This window comes from Arvicola amphibius, chromosome 1, assembly GCF_903992535.2.
Source record: "Arvicola amphibius chromosome 1, mArvAmp1.2, whole genome shotgun sequence".
NCBI lineage: Eukaryota > Metazoa > Chordata > Mammalia > Rodentia > Cricetidae > Arvicola > Arvicola amphibius.
The window spans coordinates 104,654,097-104,676,431 of record NC_052047.1 but is presented as its reverse complement, the minus strand read 5'-3'; the positions used below and the strand labels follow the sequence as shown (position 1 = coordinate 104,676,431).

Below are 22,335 nucleotides of genomic sequence, written 5' to 3'. Positions count from 1 at the left end.
TGATATTCCCAGTCAAAACTGAAGTTTCAGTCCTTATGCATGGGTTGTGATAGACTTAGGAAGTTGGAATCCCCCACACAAAATGTATTTACCCTCCATTTACTTCCTTCAATAATAATCTTCACATCTTGAAAAGGAACCATATCTGAGGCTCCCGTTCAATGAATTTGAAGAAAATAGTACTAGAGAATTTCAAGGGTTCATAGGTAGAGACAACTACGTAAACATCTCTAGCTCTGAATTTCACCATGTGGTGGTTCTATAGCCATGCCCCCTCGCCCCGCCCCACAGACCAGACATTATTAAATCACACAGAAGTGAGAAGGGTGTCCTTTGAACCTTGCTGATACTAACCCATCTCCTGCTTTGTTATTTCCCAGGGCCCTACAAATCTTCTCATCCCAGATGCTCTTTTGTAGAGTCTTAACTCAAATATTTCTGCTGCCATTCAGCTAGAGCAGAAAGATGATCTTATCTCTTAATGCTTCATAGAGCTTAGAGCAAAGCAGTGAGATCTTCCATACATACTGGTCTTTGGCCTGACCATGATATACACAAACCACAGCCATCAGAACCCAAGCTCCTTCCTACTTATGGGAATTCCTGGCCTGGAGTCATCCCACTTTTGGATTGCATTTCCTTTCTGCTCCATGTACACCCTGGCAGTGCTTGGCAACATGGCGGTTCTGCTGGTGGTGCACACTGAGCCGTCACTGCACCAACCCATGTACCTGTTCCTGTGCATGCTGTCCACCATTGACCTGGTGCTCTGCACCTCCACCGTGCCCAAGCTCCTCGCACTCTTCTGGGCAAATGCTGCTGAGATTGCCTTTGGGGCCTGTGCTGCCCAAATGTTCTTTATCCATGGCTTCTCAGCTGTAGAATCTGGGATCTTGTTATCAATGGCCTTTGACCGCTACTTGGCCATCTGTCGGCCGCTGCACTATGGGTCATTGCTGTCCCTAGAGTCAGTGAGCAAGTTAGGGGCTGTTGCTCTGCTTCGTGGCTTGGGACTCATGACCCCACTTACTTGCCTACTGGCAAGGCTGAGCTACTGTGGCCGAGTGGTGGCACACTCCTACTGTGAGCACATGGCTGTGGTGAAGCTGGCTTGTGGCAACACACAACCGAACAATATATACGGCATCACGGCAGCCACACTAGTAGTAGGAACAGACTCCATTTGTATTGCCGTATCCTATGCGCTCATCCTCCGGGCTGTGCTGGGCCTCTCCTCCAAAGAGGCCAGAGCTAAGACCTTTGGCACTTGTGGCTCCCACCTGGGTGTCATCCTTCTCTTCTATACACCAGGGCTCTTCTCATTCTATACACAGCGCTTTGGCCAGCATGTGCCCAGGCATGTCCACATCCTCCTAGCTGACCTCTACCTGGTTGTACCACCCATGCTCAACCCCATCATCTATGGGATGAAAACCAAGCAGATCAGAGATGGAGCATTCCGACTACTGAAGAGGGGTCCTGTCCAGTCATAATGCTTCAGCCCCACCCCAGACCCAGCTGCCAACATGATGGAAGGCAGAAGCCCACACTCAATGGCATCCTTATTTTAATGTGGAGATCGCATATGTGGAGGAGGAATCATTTACTGCTTGCTACTTGTGATGGAGATAGAGTCACAATGGTCATGAAGATTTGCCTACAGGAAGATACAGCTTCCAAACTAATAGTGGCTTCCCTGGAAATCCCACTGTCTACCATCTCTCCTATCTTCCAAAGAATGCTGATTAAATGGGAGAAATGTGGCTCCTGACCCAAGAAGAACAATACTTCCCACCCACAGGTTGCTATTCCTTTTTATTGCTGACAAATACTACATTTTGCAAAGCCACCACAGTTTGACTCTCTGATCTTGGATTCCTGGATGTTTTCCACTTTGGGCTGGTAGGAAATAAAGTGCTATATTTCTTAACCTACAAGTACAATTGCTGGGAAGAGGGGAGGTGTGTGTTTAACAGAACCTGCTGAATGGCTTTGTTCAGTGTAGTTGTGCCATGCCGCAGTCCATCAATGATGTCAAGCTGTCCCTCTCCTGCCCATCTTTGATAGTGTCATTTTTTACCACTCCCGTGAGTGGAAACTAGAAGAAATTCATTGCAGCATTGCATTGCGTTTTTCTTGTAATTAATTATGTTAAGCAAACTCTCTCATGTTGACAATTCATGAATATTCCTTTTATGAAAACTTCAGTCTTTTGCTCATATATGAGTTTCTTGCGTAGTATTATATGTTTTGTCTATTTACTCTAAGTTATCTGTCAAGTATACATACTATTTGTCTGATTTTTGTGGTTTGCTTGCTTGCTTGCTTGCTTTTTGGCTTTTTGAGACAGAGTTTCTCTGTGTAACAGTCTTGGCTGTCCTGGAACTCTCTTTGTAGACCAGGTTGTCCACAGACTCACTGAGATCTGCCTGCCTCTGCCTCTCAAGTGCTGAGATTAAAGGCATGCGCCACCACTGCCTGGCTTGCTTTGTTTTCTTAATAATATCTTTTACTTAAAATGCAAGTTATGGTAAACTGCAAATCATTTTATTTGTGGTTTATTATTCAGTTCATATACTCACATTTTAATTTTAGGTGCATGGCCCAACACAAGTACCAGCTGTCACAGCATAAGCTAGGACCCGAGTTTCCTCTTTCACATGCGGATACCCGTCTGCTCCAGCAATTTTTGTTGGAAGTTCTTCCTCTGTCAAACTGAGTTGTGCTGAACCTTATCAAATTGGTCAAAGCACAGGCAGAGAGGCAAGAGAAAGTATTTCAGGAGTCAGTTCTCTCCTTCCACATGTGGCTTCTAAGATTAAATGCAGGTCATCAGATTTCATGGTAAATAGCTGAGCTGTCTTGTCTACATGCTGTTTATATTCTTTATCTATAAGGTATTCAATGATAACAAAATGTTCCAAAAATAATTCCTGTGTGACTTCTCTCATTTTCCATCTTAATTGTCTACTTAAATATGTGCTATAAAAATCTAGTTTCTACATCTGTACAGTATTTGGGTTGGGCTTTTTGTTTGTTTGCTGCAAACTATACTAATATGGCTTTTGTGCTTAAAAGCCCATGCTGAGAAAGGCCTGGGACTACGCTGGGATCCTGAACACTCAGCGTAGTCCCGACTGGCTAATAAAGACTTTCTGTTCCCTTCAATCCATTCCAAGTAATCTCTCATGCATACCGCACAACACTGAGTTTTGTGCCAACTTGACACAAGGCAGAGTCATCTCAGAGGAGAGAGCTTCAACTGAGAAAATGTCTTCATAACATCCGGCAGGAAGCAAAATATTGGGCCTTTTCTTAATTAGTGACTGATGGAGAACCAGCCTATTGTGGGTGGGGTCATCCCTGGAATGTGGTCCTGGGTTCTAAAAGAAAGCAGACTGAGCAAGGAATGATGAGCAAACCAGTAAGCAGCACCCCTCCATGGCCTCTGCATCAGCTCCTGCCTCCAGGGCAGAACCCTGATTGAGTTCCTGTCCTGCCTTCCTTCAGTGATGCAGTGATGTGGAAATGTAAGACAAATAAACCCTTTCCTCCACACTTGCTGTGGTCACAGCGTTCATCACAACAACACTAACTGAGACACCATGTTGTTATTTTTACTGTCTAAGCTGACTAATGCACGTGTACATGGCCTGCAAAGGCTGAGGTACGGAGACATCATGAGAGGCAGGAATGATACAAGAGCCCAGCAGCAGGCCCTGCAGCCAGGAACAAACACACACTCAGCAGCAGGAGCAGCTTTTCTTAAAGCTCCAAGAGTAGCGGGAGCCTCTGGCTGCCCAACCAGCCATGAAGACCACTGGATCAAGGTAGCACCGTCTGAATCTGGTGCAGTGAGGAAACAGACAGAGTCTGGAAGAGAAAGACACAGTGAGGTGATGGGGTGAGATGAGAGGATTTGAATCTGCTGTATCAGAGGAAATTAAAGAAAGTTGGGTTTTGCCGGGCGGTGGTGGCGCACGCCTTTAATCCCAGCACTCGGGAGGCAGAGGCAGGCGGATCTCTGTGAGTTCGAGGCCAGCCTGGTCTACAAGAGCTAGTTCCAGGACAGGCTCTAAAAAAAGCTGCAGAGAAACCCTGTCTCGAAAAACCAAAAAAAAAAAAAAAAAGAAAGTTGGGTTTTTTTACCTTATAAATTAAACATTTTATTGCTTTCTATACTGATCATATACGTAAGTACAAATAATGTCTTCTGTTGGCTATAAATCATTCCTGAATTACATACCAAGGGCTATATACTTAACATACCTGCTGTATATAAATAATACAGTAATAACTAGATGTAATACAGAATTTCAGACATAAGGCAAATCCCAGTATATTGTAGTTAAAACATATGCTGATTTTTAAAATCTGACACTTCCCAGAGGAAACTAGTGTACTCTTAACAAATGATTAGCCAAACGATGTAAGTATGCACAGTAACAAGAGCCCGCCCGAGAAAAGAACCACACATAAACACTATAATTTATCTATATTACAATCATATTTAAGCACAATTTAAAAATTATATTTGGTTATATTTTAAGAATATGAATTACAAAGTTCAACAAAATTAGTGAAATAAACTTCATAATTTATAAGAAAATCAAGTTCACTTAGTGTCAGCACATTTTCAGTTACTACAGAAAGCAGTTCAAGGTCTCACAAGCAATGCAACATTTTTATTTTTCACAGTTACTAAAATCAAATATTAAATAATTTAGTTACACAGTATTACGTATACACACAAACTACTTGTAACAGCATGACCAGTTACTTTCTTGAAAAACCAAGGACAAAAATACTTTTATTTACATATTGCCCGTAATATGTGATGGGCTTTCTAATTTTTTAAAAAAAAAAGTACATTTGAAAAAAACTGAACCAGAACAGTGCCACCTAAAAGTTACATCCTATTTGTCAGACATCGCTGTCTTTGTAACAACTGCAGTACAATTTAAGAATCAACTTCATCCTAAAGAAAAGCATTAAAAACAAGAAATCTAGCTATTTAAAGAAATCATGCTTCCATAATAAGAGTATCCTTTACAAAAAAACAAACCATAAAGAAAGCAAAATTTAACTTTTATTCACAACACTGCCATACTAAATGTAAACTTTTCAACTGTTTCTTTCCCTATAGATATGTTCTTCCTCTTCACTGAGACCTAGTCCTGAAGAGCCTTGATCCTTTTTATTGTCACACGAATTTGGGAGCCATTTAAAGAAGTTAGCATTCCCAAAGTTTGAATACCTTTCCCTACGGAATAGGTAGTTTTCTATTTAGGTCTCTATGTGTTCATGTAAAAGTGACTGGCTTTTCATGTGACTTATAACACTTTACCAACAAAGGAAGCAATATCACTTAGCCTAAGTAATGTGTTTAACAACTAAAGGAAGTTGGGGTTTTTTTTTATAGCAGGAATTGAATTAGTTTATTTAAAGATAGAAAATTGCTAAATACTACATTGTTAGCATTAGCACATTGTTTTCGTAGGCTAGGAATGTAGCTCAGTTAAAGAACACTTGTTGCCTGATGTGTGTGGGGCCCTAGGTTCAGTCCCCAGTACTGCAACAAAACAGCAACAACAGAAATCAATCAGAACACACACACACACACACACACAAAAAAAAAAAAAAAAAAAAAAACTCAATAATAGCAACAAAGAAACTCTTGGATTAATTAGAGCATTTGTTCTGTTTTTTAAAAGTATCTAAAAATATATCTCCATATGTGACAAAATGGCCACCACATCTTTTTTAATATCTAGGATTTGTTGATAACTCCTAGGCCAGGCGCACTTTGGTTTTTTTTATTGTTTTCATTGAGCTATATATTTTTCTCCTCACCTCACTTCTCCCCTCCCCTTCTACCCTTTTCCATGATCTCCACGCTCCCAATTTACTCAGGAGATCTTGTTTTTTTTCTACTTCCCATGTAGATTAGATCCATATATGTCTCTCTTAGGGTCCTCTTTGTTGTCTAGGTTCTCTGGGATTGTGGTTTGTAGACTGGTTTTATTTGCTTTATGTTTAAAAACCACTTATGAGTGAGTGCATGTGATAATTGTCTTTCTGGGTCTGGGTTACCTCACTCACTATGATATTTTCTAGCTCCATCCATTTGCCCACCGATTTCAAGATGTCATTATGTTTCCGCTGAGTAGAACTCCATTGTGCAAATGGACCACATTTTTGAAGAAAGTTTTATAGAGTGAAGAGATTCACTGTTAAATGCTGATGTCAGACAATAAATGGAAACTATTTTAATGTTTTTTAATTAATATAATTATAATTTCTTCCTTTCCTTTCTTCTCTCCAAACCTTCCTATATACCAGTCCCCTTGTTCAATTCCTGGCCTCTTTTCCTTGAACACTTGGTGTATACATTCCTACATACATGTCCACCACCTGCCCAGTCCGTAAAATGATATTTGCACACATGTGTTTTCAGAGCTGACTGCTGGTATTGGATAACCAATTGGTGAGCTCTTCCCCAGGGAGACTCTGTCCCACTTTAGCTTGGATTAATGAGTCATCCCAGTGGAGTAAAAGGAGCTGAAAGCCTGACCTGAACACGAGAGAGGATAGCAAGGAAAGAACTGGTGATGATGAGTGCATAGCATTTCCATTCTTCCCATTCTTACTGAATAAAAGCCCCATGCCTGGTGTGGGTCATGAGAAAAATTGCTTTCTCACAGGAGGAAAACCAAACCAAAAAATTTAACAAGGCCTCTGCTTCTGAGTTGCTGTTGTAAGGGGGTCGCTTGTTCATTTCCTGGCCACCCAGCACCTCAGACCCAAAATAATCACATAGAAACTATATTATTTAAAACCCTGCTTGGCCCATTAGCTCCAGCTTCTTATTGGCTAACATTTATATCTTAATTTAACCTATTTCTAGTAGTATGTGTATTGCCACGTGGCTGTGGCTTACCCGGTAAAGTTCCCAGTGTCTGTCTCCGGTGGGGCTACATGGTTTCTCCTTGACTCTGCCTCCTCCTCTTCTTGACTCTTCCAGCATTCAGTTCAGTTTTCCCTGCCTACGTAAGTTCTGCCCTATCAACAGACCAAGACAGTTTCTTTATTCACCAATGATATTCACAGCACACAAAGGGGAATCCCACATCTATTTGCTGTATGTACCAAACCATCTTCTTTAAGGGGCAGGGGGTGGGGGAGATATATGTTCATGTAACCATACAGCATCCTTCTGGATGAAGAGAGAAGTGTGTTCATGCTAATCACATAGCATGCTTCTGATGAAAACAGAAGTGTGTTCATGTAACCACACAGCATGCTTCCAAATGAAGACAGAGTATGTCCATGCTAACACACAGCATGCTTCCAATGAAGACAGAAGTGTGTTCATGTAACCACACAGCATGCTTCTGGATGAAGACAGAAGTGTGCCCAGGCTAACCACATAGCATGCTTCCGGATGAAGACAGAAGTGTGTTCATGTAACCACACAGCATACTTCCAGATGAAGATTGGAGTGTGTCTATGCTAACCACATGGCATGCTTCCAATAAAGAGGGTGAGTGACTGTTATTTCCTGATGCATTCAGCTTGGAGATTGGTTAGGATCCTCGTGGTTACATAATCCAACTGGTAAGGTACAGAAATCTCTCTCTCAACCCATCCAATAATAAATTGGGCCCTTCAGAAGTATAACCTTGTATGTTTGGGCTTTAGTTACTCTCTTGATGGATGAAATTGACTTAAGCAGTTCTCCCAGTGAAATTGTTTTATAAGCTGACCCATCCTCCTGAATTAAAAATGCTTAGTCAAAATAAAATAAAAATAAAAATGCTTAGTCAGGTCAGCAAGTTTCACATCTTCTCCAACGGGACAAGAAGATGATATGAATTAAAATGAATTCATAAAGAGGGATGACCCCAAAGGAAAAAATGAGGACTTGAAAAATAGCAGCTGTCAAGCTGTAAAAACATCTTTTATTGTTTCATGCATGAAGCCAGCTGGCTATCAAGCATAATGACTGAGTTTCAGAGAAGAAAACAGAGTCTTAAGGCCAGGCCTGGTGACATATATCTGCAACTCCAGCATTCAAGATATTGAGGTATAAAGATCATTAATTTGGGGGCAACCTGAGCTGTGTAATGAGAGCCTATAATAATAAATAAAGAGGGAGGAAGAAGCTGAGGAAGGGAAGGGTGGAGGAGGAAGAGGAGGAAATGAAGGAGGAGAGGTGGGGGCAAGAAATTAAGCTTTGCATCTTTACAAGTGACACCTGACATGGTTGGCAGTTTTGGAGATACAGAAACTTAGCCTAGCTGAAGCACAATGCTCCCTTAAAAAGCCAAATCTTGGAATATACCATTAAATGTGGAATTGTCCCTCATAAGGCTTAGAACATGGTTCTAATCTGTGCCTACTAATTTCAAATGCCTGATGATAACAATCTAAATTTTTGGAGAAATGTCATTACACACCAACAAATGTAGAACAAGGTGAGAAAGACAAGATGTTACTCAATGGCAAAGTCCATCTCTGAAGAAGGGCGGCAGCATATTATAATCAATGCCTTATAAATACCTGCCAATGATATAAAGAAAGATATATAGAAAGGGAGATAGAAGTAGGGCCCCGCATGAAAAATCATCCATAAACCTTTAAAAATAGAAGCCTAGGGGCCAAGGAGATAGTTCAGTAAATAAAGTGCTTAGAGGAATGAAAGCCAGTGTTGTCCTCTGGCCTACATACATGCATAAATATACACACACACACTGACACACACACACACACGCACGCACACGCACACACGCTTTTTAGGAAGACTATAAACAGCAGTGAGAAGGCAAGTCTCTCCTCCCCAACTCTAGGACATAGCAATATTCTTCCTCCATAAAAGGAAATATCAAACCAAGCCTCCTTTGCTAGGCGAGGGTTAAAAGTCATCTTTATAAATACTTCTAAAGTGTAGGTCAACATTCTTCTTATGTTTAACTGAATTGTGAAATTGTATTAATGATTCAGGTGATAGGGAATTAGAAGACTCTCAAATCAGCTCTCAAAGCTAGGAGATGTCTCTCGGGGTTTCTAGAGCTTTGGGAAAGGATAATTAAATTAGACATGATCTGGGAGTGCGGACAGCTAGGCAAGGGCACTGCCTCAGATTTATGGGGCCCAAGGGATATATGACATTAAGTTATATCATTATTACATTTTCCTATACTTCTTAATATTCTCCAAATAGAGCTCATTTCATCTCCATGTCATTGTGGTGTAAGGCAATTGCAACTTGAATCAATGCTACCTTCAGTTGCAAAACACTAGGAATGCAGTCTTTTGCTTATTTCTTTATTACATAAAAGGCTTGCAATAGACTAAACCATGTTCAATAATAAGATTGGATAAGTCAAGAAACTGTCTCCATGGTGTTTCTAGTAAATAGAAAAACGTCACTAATCAAATAAACCCAATCCACATCAAAGGGTCTTCTAGTGCTGAACTGTGTGCTCTGTACAGTTAAGTCTCTACATCTGCAAGGAAGGTATCTCCATCTAAGAAAATGGCGCCTCAGAAGGGTGCTGTAGTTAGCTGAAGGCTGCACAGAAGCATGAGGCAGAATAAGACTTTCAAACTTGTGTTTTCCGCATACCCATGCAGTCTGATTAGAACACGGAGTAAGAACAGAAGCATTGCATTCATGTGCATGGACTTTTTTTGTTTTGTTTGTTTGTTTGTTTTGTTTTTTGAGATAGAGTTTCTCTGTGCAACAATACTGACTGTCCTGGAACTCACTTCGTAAACCAGGCTGGCCTCAAACTCAACAGAGATCCACCTGCCTCTGCCTCCTGAGTGCTGGGATTACAGGCGTGCTGCAGTGCATGGACATTTTACTGACACTGAAACCTGAAGGCCACTGAACACGTCCTAACAATCTCTACAGGGTAAACTAATAACAAAGCATTTTAGAGACCATCTCGGGAGTCCTTATTATGCCCGGCTCAGCCATTCTGTAGTTGACTTGTAAAGCGAAGGTAAAGACTGTGGGACATGCTGAGATGTTTGCACAGTGGATGAAGCTGTAGAGGTTTGGGATCCTAGATCCCGACCAGCTTGTAGTGTTATAACAGCCATGAAAAGTCAGGCTGCGTTGACAGAGAGGGAACCCTGAGAGACATCACCAATGGGACGTGAGAGACGATCCAACACTTCAGGACTTGTGTTGCTCTTACAGAGGACCTGGGTTTGATTCTCAGCACCCACATGGTGGCTGACAACTACCAAAAACTTCAGTTCCAGGTGTCCAGCACTTTCTCAGAACTCCGTGGGCACCAGGTCTTAGACCTGCATGGGCACCAGGCACACACATGATGCACATGCAAATATGCAGGCAAAAACTCATGCTTTATTCCAGGTACCTAAGGGGGGATGGAGGAAAAGGGGGATAAAGTGATATAGTTCTATTTCAATTTAAAAACATATTTTAAAAAGCATTCATACAGATAAAATAAATAAATCTTAAAAAATTAAAAAGAAAAGAGAAAGACATTGCCAAGCTCAGAGATGTTGTCACTTAAGTGTGATAGAGTCCAGGGTCCCTCTAATACAAGGCTGAGTGTCCAAGCCCCAAGTCTATTCCTTTGATCTTATGAATGGGACTCTAAAACAATTGTTTGTTTGCTGTTTGTTTAACTGCTTATGCATGCCATCTTGTGAGCCTCTGGTTTCGGACTGAAACTGGTAAAAACCAGTTTTTTACCAGTGAAATGGACTTCCTCCAGGTCTAGAACCTTCTTGTTACTAGACTTGCAGGTGAAGCAGAAGAGGGGCCAAACAAATTCACTGATGTTGTTGACTGGATAGTACTAGACACAGTATAGCAAAATGGGAAATTTGCAGCCAGGCCCTCCATCTTCTGTATTTATTTTAGTAGTCTTATCTTCCACACTCCACAGAAAAAAACCATTTATTCTGACCATGCAATGGCTTCATAGCCCAGACTCTAAACCTGGTTTTTCATCCTTGTTTCTTGATCTCTAAGGCCAGGTCTGTAACCTTCAAAACACAGGACTCACAAAGCCTCCTGTCTACTTACTGACATGCACAGAGTAATTCACACTACTGTGGCCAGAGGAAATGGGATACAGCAGAGCAAGCACGCCTCCCAGTCACACATCTTTTTCGAGATTCACAGCTCTCCATGCTGTCTTCCTGCCCCCAAGGTCCTTATTCTCTCTCTTCTCAATTTATGGAAACGACCAAATGACCATAATCATTGGGGGTCTCAATTATCTAGAGAGCTATAAAGTAAAAGTTCTACATAGCAGGACTGTAATGGGTTTTTTTCCACCAGGAATATCCACATTTATTCAATAAATACTGAATAATTTGTATCAAGAGAAATGTCATAAGTGGAATAGAATCCTTCACTCTCCTGAAAGTTTGGAAGTAGTAATGGAAAAGATTCCACAGTGTTCCTTGGCTCCTCTCTAAGGTGCTGTCTTGGAAGAAGCCACCTTCTTGTGATCTAAGAGTACAGTTTTCCAAATAGTATCCCGAAGGTCCGTGACATCCCGAAGGTCCGTGACATCCATCCTTACGTCATGCATTTCAGTTTATGTATTCACTGCCTTCTTCCTCGTCTGCCTTAGACATTCAGATCTCCCAATTCTGCGCCCTCCTGAGAGCCAGCTGTTAATCTCTACCCTTGATCTCCCCCACTCACGGATCCATTGAAGGCCCTGCATCCCTCTTCAAAAGGCACCATTCCTGGTGCTAAAGACACATCAATGAACAAACAGCCCTGAATCCTTTGCCTCTTGGAGACTATCAACTGCAGTAGGTCAACTGCTGTGGAACCGAAGGAAAGTCTAGCGTTACTATTTGTACCTAAGAAACATGTGCCTCCCAGAAATAACTTCCTTAATCTTAACAATAACAAACTTTCTAACTAAAAGGAAAAGGTACACAGGACAAAAAAGAAAGAAAGGAAGGAAGGAAGGACGAACAAACGAAAGAAAGAAAGAAAGAAAGAAAGAAAGAAAGAAAGAAAGAAAGAAAGAAAGAAAAATAAAAAGAAAAAAAAAAAGAAAAGAAAAGAAAAAGAAAGAAAGAAAGAAAAAGAAAGAAAAGAAAAGAAGAAAGAAAGAAAGAAGAAAAGAAAGAAAGAAAGAAAGAAAGAAAGAAAGAAGATATTTAAGAGAATTATCAGCCTGACTACAGGGCAAGTCAAGATCAGGCCCCCTCTCCTCTATTGCTTAGGGTCTTAGCTGGGGTCATCCTTGTGGATTCCTGGGAATTTCTCTAGAGCCAGGTTTCTGCTAACCCTATAATGGCTCCCTCAATCAAGATATCTCTTTCCTTTCTCTCATCTCTGTCCTTCCTCCATCTCAACTATCCCATTCCCTCAAGTTCTCCTCAACCTTCCCCTTCTCCCCTCCTATTCCTCTTCCACCCTGCCCCTCCCCACCTTCATGCTCCTAATTTTGTCAGGCGATCTTGTCTGTTTCCAATTCCAGGTGGATCTATATATGCTTTTCTTTGGGTTCACCTTATTACTTAGCTTTCTAAGATCATGAACTATAGGCTCAAAGTCCTTTGTTTATAGCTAGTATCCATTTATGAATGAGTACATACCATACTCATCTTTTGGGGTCTGGGTTACCTCACTCAGGACAGTGTTTTCTTTTTTAATGATTTTTGTTGAACTCTACATTTTTCTCTGCTCCCTCCCTGCCTCTTTTCCTTCTCCCTCTCCTTCAACCCCATCCCCAAGATCCCATGTTCCCAATTTACGCAAGAGATCTTGTCTTTTTTCATTTCCTATGTAGATTAGATCCATATATGTCTCTTAGTGAACTCATTGTTTGTCTAGGTTTTCTGGAATTGTGATTTGTGGGCTGGTTTTCTTTGCTTTATGTTTAAAACACCACTTATGAGTGAGTACATGTGATAATTGTCTTTCTGTGTCTGGATTACCTCACTCAAAATGATTTTTTCAGCTCTATCCATTTGCCTGCAAATCCAGATGTCATTTTTTTCCTGCTGTATAGTACTCCATTGTGTAAATGTACTACAATTTCTTCTCCGTTTTTCCATCTAAGGGGCATTTAGGTTATTTCTAGTTCTGGCTATGACAAACAATGTTGCTATGAACATAGTTGAGCTCATGTCCTTGTTGACACAGTTAATCATCCTTTGGATATATACCCAAAAGTGGTTATACGGGTCTTGAGGAAGGTTGTTTCTTAAGTTGTGAGAAATTGCCACACTGACAGCCAAGTGGCTGGACCAGCTTGCATTCCCACCAGCAATGCAGGATTGTTCCCTTTACCCCACAACCTCTCCAGCATAAGTTGTCATCAGTGTTTTTGATCTTGGCCATTCTTACAGGATTAAGATGGAATCTCAGAGTTGTTTTGATTTGCATATCTCTGGTGACTAAGGATGTTGAATATTCCCTAAGTGTCTTTCAGCCATTTAGATCCTCCGTGAGAGGTTTCCTATTTAGGTCTCTACTCCATTTTTTTATTGAATTATGTGTCCTTTTTATGACCAATTTCTTGAGTTTTTTGTATATTTTGGAGATCAAACCTCTGTCTGGTGTGTGGAGTTAGTGAAGATCTTTTCCCATTCTGTAGGCTGTCGTTTTGTCTTGTTGACCGTGTCCTTTGCTTTACAGAAGCTTTTTCAGTTTCAGGATGTCTCATTTATTAATTGTTTCTCTCAGTGTCTGTGCTACTGGGGTTATATTTAGGAAGTGGTCTCCTGTGCCATGTGTTCAAGTGTACTTCCCAATTTTTCTTCTCTAAGGTTCAGTGTGGCTGGCTTTATGTTGGAAGTCTTTCATCCATTTGGACTTGAGTTTTATGCATGGTAATAGGTATGGGTCTATTTTCATTCTTCTACATGTTGATACAGGATAGTGTTTTCTAATTCCATCTATTTGCATGCAAAATTCAAGATGTCGGGTTTTTTTTTTTACCTCTGAGTAGTACTCTAATGTGTAAATTGACATATTTTTTTTTATCCATTCTTCGGTTGAGGGGCATCTAGAAGCTTCATCCAGCACTGATGGAAGCAGAGGCAGAGACCTACAGTGGAGCACTGGACTGAGCTCCCAAGGTCCAGTTGAAGAGTGGGAGGAATGAGAATATGAGCAAAGTCGCCAAGACCATGATGCGTTCACGCACTGAAACAGTTTACCTGAGCTAAGGGAGCTCACCAAACTCCAGCCAACTGGGAAGGAACAAGCATGGGACCAAACTAGTCCCTCTGAATTGTGGTTGGCAGTTGCATGGCTGGGGAAGACTGAGGGACCACTGATTTATCACTACTGCATGTACTGCATTTTGGGAACCTATTCTCTTTGGATGGATACCTTGTTCAACCTAGATATAGTAGAGAGGGCCTTGGACCTTCCACAAAGCAATGTGCCTCACGTGATCTGAAGATTGGATGAGGGTGGGCGGGACGGGAAGGTGTGTGGAGAGAATGGGAGCAGATGAGAGGAAGGGAGGAAGGGAGAACTTGGATTGGTATTTGTTTAAAATCTAATAAATAAAATAGAAAGAAAAGAAGGAAAGAAACCTCACTTCTCAAGATGAAACCCATACCTGGCACTGGCACTGTTACCAGGGCCAAGAATCTGTGGCTGGATGGTCATGGTCTCCACGGGAGAAACCACTTGCTACTGTTCTGTCTAAACTGACACAGCCATCCAAACGACATCATACACACCCTTAGATGAGTGCATCTCTCGAGTTTCATCAGACAGCTGCTTTCTGGAGAGCATAGTGATGGATATGGACTCGCACAACTAGCCAAGGGCAGAGAACAAGAGAGTCTGAGTGCTCAGCCTTGAATGGATATCTATATCACGTCCTCTCCGTCCAAGGCTCGGGGATCACTGCAGCAGAGATGATGGAAAGATTATAGGTCACTCTCGGGAAACCATGCCTCCCAGACACAGCTGGGTAGACACATGCAAATCACAGCAGCTGAGACAGGCATGTACAAGGCTTCTGCAGGCTTCGGCCAGACAAGACCCTCCATGGAGGAGGGGGGATAGTCCCTCCTCTAGCTGAGGAGCTATTGGCAAGCTGTTCAATAGGAGAGAGTCCCATTCTATGTAGTTACTGGTAGGTCAAATACATCCTAGTGAATGGTTGCATACCCAAACGTATATAAGCAGCCACAAGCTGGACTTGATTTTTTTTTAATGAGGGCACAAAGTTAAGAAGATAAAAAGGAGGTGGGTCTTGGAGGAGTTTGTGAAGGAATGATATGATCAACATATGTTGCCTGAAATTCTTAAGAATTTTTAAAGATATAATTACCTTTCCCTAAGCTGCAAGTAAGTGGCAATATTGTCATCTGTGTTTCCCATCACCCGCCCCCCTCTGTGCTTGTTGGACACAGGAGTCAGTTAATACAAAAATTTGGGGGAAGGCAAATAAGCATAGTTTAGATGTCATTTCTTCCTTGGGTTATGCACAAAATGCAAAAGAAATCTAGGAAGGAGAGATGCCTGTATAGAAAGCATGCCCAATTAGTTTAACTATCAATCTGACACAACTAGAAACCGCCTGAGAAGGGAGTCTCCATTGAAGGATTTCCTGGATCAGCTTGGTCTGTGGGCATGTGTGTTAGAGGGTGTCTTGATCATTAAATGAAACTGCCCATTTGGGTGGCACCATCCTCTGGCAAGGGTTTCTGGGCTGTAGAGGAGAGAAAGGGGTGGCTGAGTACACAGGCTAGAACCCATGTGTTTATTCTCTTTCTGCTCTTGACTACAGATATGATGCTTCCAGTTTCCTGTGCTGGCGTCCATTAAAAAACAGACTATCTGTAACCAAATAAAGACTTTTCTCCCCTGTGGTGCTTTTCACCTGGGTATTTTAACACGGTGACAGAAATGAAACAGATTGATACCAACATTCTTCAGTGAGACTTGCAGCCTGGGTAAGATGCTGCAGCATGTGTCAGTCCGAGAGTTCAGCTCTGATTTAATAGAACGTGAAAAAGATTATCGATGGAGTTCTCCGATCAGCTCAGTGTCTGGAGTCTATGATGATAGAAGCAGGAGGGTCCCCAAAGGGTGCAACACTTAAGACATTCAAAGGTCTCAAAAGTTGACGTATTCACTACACCTACCACCCCAAGATTGAGGTCAGGGGGCCCAATGAGGTTATGGTGCCTAGAAAGCCTCAACCCTCTTCTTGCTGGAAGCGCTTTAGAAGCCCTGACGGATCTGCTTGGACTTGATGCAATAGACAACAGGGTTCATGAAGGGTGGCACCAGGAAGTGCAGGTTGGCCATGAGCACTGCCAGAGCTGGGTAGCTGTGTTTCTCCACTCGTGTGCAGCACGGGACAGCCCCAACTTTGGCAAATAAAAGATGAGAACAATGCAAAGGTGCGAGACACACGTGTTGAGTGCCTTGAGCCGTTCCCCGGGCGATGCGATGCTTAGCACAGTCCGCAGGATCAGAGCATAGGACAGCATGATGAGAGAGGAGTCGAAGCCCAGGGAGAGGAGGATGGAGACCAGGCCAACCAAGCTGTTGATCCGAGTGTCTGAGCAAGCTAGTCCCACGAGGTCACAGTGCAGGCAGTAGCAGTGGGAGAGGACGCTGGTCTGAGGAAAGAGCAGGCGCCGGAGAAGGATGGGTGCAGGGAGATTGAGTAGGATGGCCCTTACTAAAACGGCAACCCCGACTTTGGCCACTGCGGAGTGGGGAAGGATCGTGGCATAGTGCAGAGGATCCCGGATGGCAATAAAACGATCGAAGGCCATGGCCAGTAGCACGCCAGATTCCACGTAGGTGAAGGCATGGATGAAGAACATCTGTGCTGCACAGAGGTCGAAGGGCAGTTCCCGAATACCCAGCCAGAAGAGCCGCACCATGGTGGGGAAGGTGGAGGCACAGAGGCCCAGATCAGAGGCAGCTAGCATGGACAGGAACCTGTACATGGGTTCATGTAAGGCTGGATTTGTGCGGATCAGGAACAGGATGACGCTGTTGCCCAGGATGGAACCACACAGATGAGATTGATAGGAATAGAAACCCAATGGTGGGAGGCTTCCCAGGCCTGGAAAGCCAGTGAGGAGGAAGATAGAGTGACCAGGAGCGCTGGTGTTGCAGAACATGCTGACATCCGGGAAGAAACTGTCCACCCTATGAGAAGAGACATTCGTTCATGTAGCCACTGAGCTAGAAAAGGGGAGTACTCATAGCCCGTAACCAGGCCACTGAAAGACAGCAACACTCCTCCGAGGGAGCTCTTGCCTAGTTAGATTTCCTTCTCTGAAGAAAGTATTGTTGGGTACATTTCCTGAGTCAATTTCTGATTTTTTGCTAGCTGCCTTTTCTTTAGCCGGCAGCACCTGCCTTCACTGGGGCCTGAGCAACTTCTGGTTTTCACCAGAGTGAAACCTTAAAGCCTAATCATCGAGAGAGCCTTCTCAGGCTACAAACTGAGGGAAGAATAATCTCCAAAGAAACGGGTGGTGGCCGGCAAGGTATCGCTGCTGGTAACAGCGCCCTCTGCCAAGCCTGAAGCCTAAATTGAAGAAGAGAATCTGATTTCATTGGCATGTGGCACATACGCGCACACACACACACAAAGTGTGATAAATATTTTTTTAATTTTAGGATGACAATACAAACAAAACACACGGCCCAGTGAGAGGAGGGTGGCTGCATTGTCCCTTAGAGGTGGGTTTTCCACCTGACAATGCCATCAAGCATACCCGAAAGGACGGTCGACCCAATGGTGTGTGTGCAGAAGGCATCCCCTTAGGAGGCTGGCTGCTCTCCTTTCTGCTGCTGTTGTGTACACTTTCTGCAAGCCTTATGGGAAAGGCTTTGGGGGAGGAAAACAGGTTCTTTGTTATATCTCATTTTTAGTTGCTGTTAACTGTTCAAATGTGTGGAGTACTTTGTACCAATTAATGTGTACATTATATAATAATTGATTCAGCCAGCTGACATTTTACCCCTTAAACATATTTAAATTTTTGGTTAATGTGTAATAATTGTACATATTTGTAAGGACACATGTGATATTTCGATACATACATGCAATGTGTACTAGTCAGAATAGCCCTCTTCAAATGGGCTCACTGTTGACAAATTTTTGTCCTGTGAAGATGAACTGGCTTGAAAGAAGTGGCCAAGGATCTCCTCAGAGTCTGGTAAGCAAGGCAAGGTGGGAATTTACCAAACGCATTCAATCTTGCTAGTGCTTTTTCCTATGTCCACCTCATCCTCTATGTATAAAGCCTTCATGTGGGATACCTGACCCTCCTTCAGCATAGGGTTCTGGTCACAGACTCAACTAAAGAGCAGTTTCTCTGAAACCACCCCTTTCAGCACCCTCTTACTACGAAAGCTCTTAGATGGGCTCAGCTTGGCAGGGAACAGAGCAGGGGTGGGGTTGGGGGTGAGCTGACAGCTCAAGGGCATCACATGATGTCAGGCAAAGCCAGAATCACGTGCTTTCCAGAACCCCAGGATTAATAAAGCTCTGCCCAAGAGCCCAGACTGAAGTGTGTGTGCTCTCCTGTCCTCACACACCAGACTGAAGTGTGTGCTCTCCTGTTCTCACACCTCACACATCACTTCTCCCAGCTTCTCACACCAAAGCACAGCTGACCTTCCCTTGTCACACTGGTCCAGCACTGCACCACTGGTCTAGCACTGCACACTGGTCTAGCACTGCACACTGGTCTAGCACTGCACACTGGTCTACATTATGGGTTGAGTGAACAAAACAATAACCCCTCCCATTCCTCCCAAAGCCACAGTCCCTGTCCTGTGGACTGCCTGTCTCCTTTCCTTTGTTCTATCTATAAAACACTCAAAAACCTGTCCTTTTACTCTGAATATATTCTCCTAATCAGCTAATCTTTGAACTTTCTCTTCTCTTCAGATCCCAATGAATTAGTCAAGTCAAACCCACCACCACTTTTCTGAGTAATGAATCAGTTCCATTGTCCCATTTACTGCAATCTTTGTGTATTTCAGTTTACAAGTTTCCATTTGAATTAGGCTCAAAATATTTATTAAAAGTTCAGTATAAGTACTTAAATTTTACATATACAGCTAAGAATTGATAAACAAATCAAAGAATAAATGTGTATATAAATAAATAAATAAATAAATAAATAAATAAATAAATAAATAAATAAATAAATAAATTGGGTGCACTTCTGCTTTGGCAACTCTGGCATCTGTGGGCATCGATGGCCCCTGATGTACAGAGGAGCAGATCTAAGCAGTCTCCACGGTGCCCACCTTATGTCTCTAACCGTTTCAATCACCTTTCCCTACGTACCCTGAATCACTAAGATATCCTTCTATTCATCGAATTTGCTGTTTGATTGATTAAAAATATGTTGTTTAGGAGATAACACATACACAGGAAAGTCTGCAAGTCAATAATGTAAAGCTTGTTGGATTCCACAAGGTGAGTACATCCACGTAGCCGAGTACTGAGGGCCAGCAAGAAGGCTCAGAGTAAAGGTGCTTGCTGGGCAAGCCTGGCAAACAGAGTCACTCCCCATGTAAAGGTGGAAGAAAAGAGCCATGTCCACACAGCTATCCTATGATCTTTACACATGCGCATAGCATGTCCACCTCTATTCCCCTTCCTCCCCCCCCCCACACACTCATACACTCACTCACAAAATAATAGTACATTATTATCTCCAAGTTCAATGACTGCTTCCAGTGACTCCATGAAAGATGAATGTCATAAATCTTGGAACTTTATATAATTATAATCATACAGTGTGCACATGTAATTCATTCAACTTTATATCTATGACACATCCATACCATTGCATCTACTTGCAATTTGTTCATCTCTTTGCTGGATGATTCTTCCATCGTAATTATATACAATAGCATGTGTCTGACACAGTGTCTACTTCACCTTGTCAGTTCGTTCTCTCATTCAGCGAAAGTCTGGGGACCTCAGAACTCAGGAAAACCAGTGCAAGAGAAGGCGGAAGGAGTGTGGTAACAAGAGAAAACAGAAGACACCAAGAGAACAAGGCCCTCTAATCCAACCGAGCAAGGCTCATATGAACTCACAGAGACTGAAGCCACAAGCACAGGGCCTGCATGGTGTGCACCAGACCCTCTGAGCATATATCATGGCTTTGAGTTTAGTACTTTTGTGGGACTCCTGGTTTTGTGAACAAGAAGGTCTATGATTGTTGTGCCTGCTCTTGAGGCTTTTTTCCTTGTGTTGGTTTGCTTTGTCGTCTATTATAGATATATAGAGATAGATAGATAGATAGATAGATAGATAGATAGATAGATAGATAGAGATAGATAGATAGATAGATATACATATACACTAAATATCATGAAATGCTTTGCATTTTCATCAATGTTATATTTTAGATTACAATAAAATTCAATTAAGATGCAGTTTGGATTGCTTCTTGAAAAAAAAAGGAAGAAAGTCTGAGGACACTCTTGAGTAATGAAAACAAGAAATATAAGCCCTTAAAACAGTATCAAAGTTCTATTATTCCTTCTTTTGCCCTATTTTAAAGCACATCTCTCTGGAGAATTGTGAGGATGAAGCTTTCTGAAGGAAAGTTCATGGCAGGCATCGTCTTGTCTGTCTGAATCTTACAATCTCCCCGCATTGTGTGCAGCACCTGTATGTTCTGGCCTAAGCCTCTGTCACACAAGTCAAACCACACGTGGTTCTCACACGTAAACATGAGGCCAATATCCAGTCAGAGCTAACACCATAAGGGCTGCCCTCTACCCTTCAGCCCCAGTGAGTGTGGCCTCCAGAAGCTGTGTTTCTCAGCTTGAGCCAGCATTATCTTCTTTCAATGTAATAAAGGACCATGACACTGATGTCCCAGAGTGGTTCATGAACATGGAAAAGGACTGCACACCGTTTTACACATCGTAGACATGTGTAGTGGGAGAGCCATGGGCTGCATTCCTGCTGCGCAGCTCCCACACAGCTAGCTTTTCACCCGAAATAACAACACATAAACTGTATTCATATTAAAACACTGCCTAGCCCATTACTTTCAGCCTCTTACTCACATCTTGACTAACCCATATCGAATAATCTGTGTAAACACCACGAGTGGCGGGGAAAATTCAGCATGTCTGACCTGGTGGCTGGCTTCACGGTGACTGGCTCAGAGAGGAGAGGCAAGGCGATTGCCTGAGACATCTGCCTCACTTCCTTCTTCCTGTTCTGTCTACTCCACCTACCTAAATCCTGCCCTATCAAAAAGCTAAGGCAGTTTCTTTATTAACCAATGAGAGTCCTCCATCAGACATGGATGAAAGGGTAATGCTAACCATGCCCTAGCCTAGATTCCATAGCCCACATCTAATGAAGCCCCTACCTTCCAAAGCCTTTGAGTGGCCTTGTCTCCTTCCTGAAGATGAGAAAATAATTGAAAAGATGAGAAATCCTGTCTTACCTCATTAGAAGATAGCAGAAGAAACAAATGACTTGATACCAATGATGGTGTGCCTGCCATCAGCACCCTCACTCCCAAAATCTTTTTAAAAAAAATCATCTCTTCCTATAAGTGTGTGTGTGTGTGTGTGTGTGTGTGTGTGTGTGTGTGTGTGTATGTGTGTGTGACTTGAAACGATGCTTGGTACATGAACACTGACATGGCTACCACACACATACTTCATACCTATCATAGTGGTGAAGCACACCTGAAATGCCAGTACATAGGAGGGGTTGGGATAAGAAGATTGTGGGTTTGAGGCCAGTCTAGGCTACACAATGAGCTCCAATCTCAATAATAATAATTTTATAATAATAATTATAATAATAATAAATTCCCTACTTATTGAGGGCTTGCTATATTATGAGAACAGAATTATCCTCCCATTTTCACATGGGAAAACTGAGACACCAAGTAATTTGATGACTAGCCTAAGACCATGAAGTTAAGAAGTGAATGGCCAGAATAGAATTCGAGGCAGCCTGATCCCAGGGGCTCTTAGGCACCATGTTATGATTGAGTCTTCTATTATCTATTGAGCCTACTAACATGATTAGTGCTGGAAATACCTGTCCCCAAAGAGGTGACAGGAGCTACATACTTGAGAGTGCTGGTCATCTAGCACCCTGCCTCCCTCCATGACCCCGTCAGTGCCCCAGTCACCAGTCCTTGAGAATTCTCATATTTCTACACCCTAAACGAAAAGGAGCTCACGAGCTTAATGACCATCCTGTGTGTAAACCATGTGGATTAGATATGGAGTAATGGCTGAGGAAGAAACATTCTCAAGCAGGAATCTCCTGAGAGGGACCAAGACACTTGATCAAACTAGATGTAGAGGGAGCT

At 42.5% G+C, this 22,335-nt stretch overlaps 1 protein-coding gene and 1 pseudogene across 1 annotated transcript; one reads left to right on the top strand and one right to left on the bottom strand.

Moving 5' to 3' along the window:
- Positions 1-545: 545 nt before the first annotated feature.
- Positions 546-1,493, top strand: LOC119804611 (putative olfactory receptor 52P1). The gene has a single exon (XM_038316054.1). It carries the CDS (start codon positions 546-548, stop codon positions 1,491-1,493), a length of 948 nt encoding a protein of 315 aa, XP_038171982.1.
- A 14,717-nt stretch (positions 1,494-16,210) lies between these two features.
- On the bottom strand, positions 16,211-17,127 carry LOC119806825 (annotated as a pseudogene).
- Between the last annotated feature and the right edge of the window lie 5,208 nt (positions 17,128-22,335).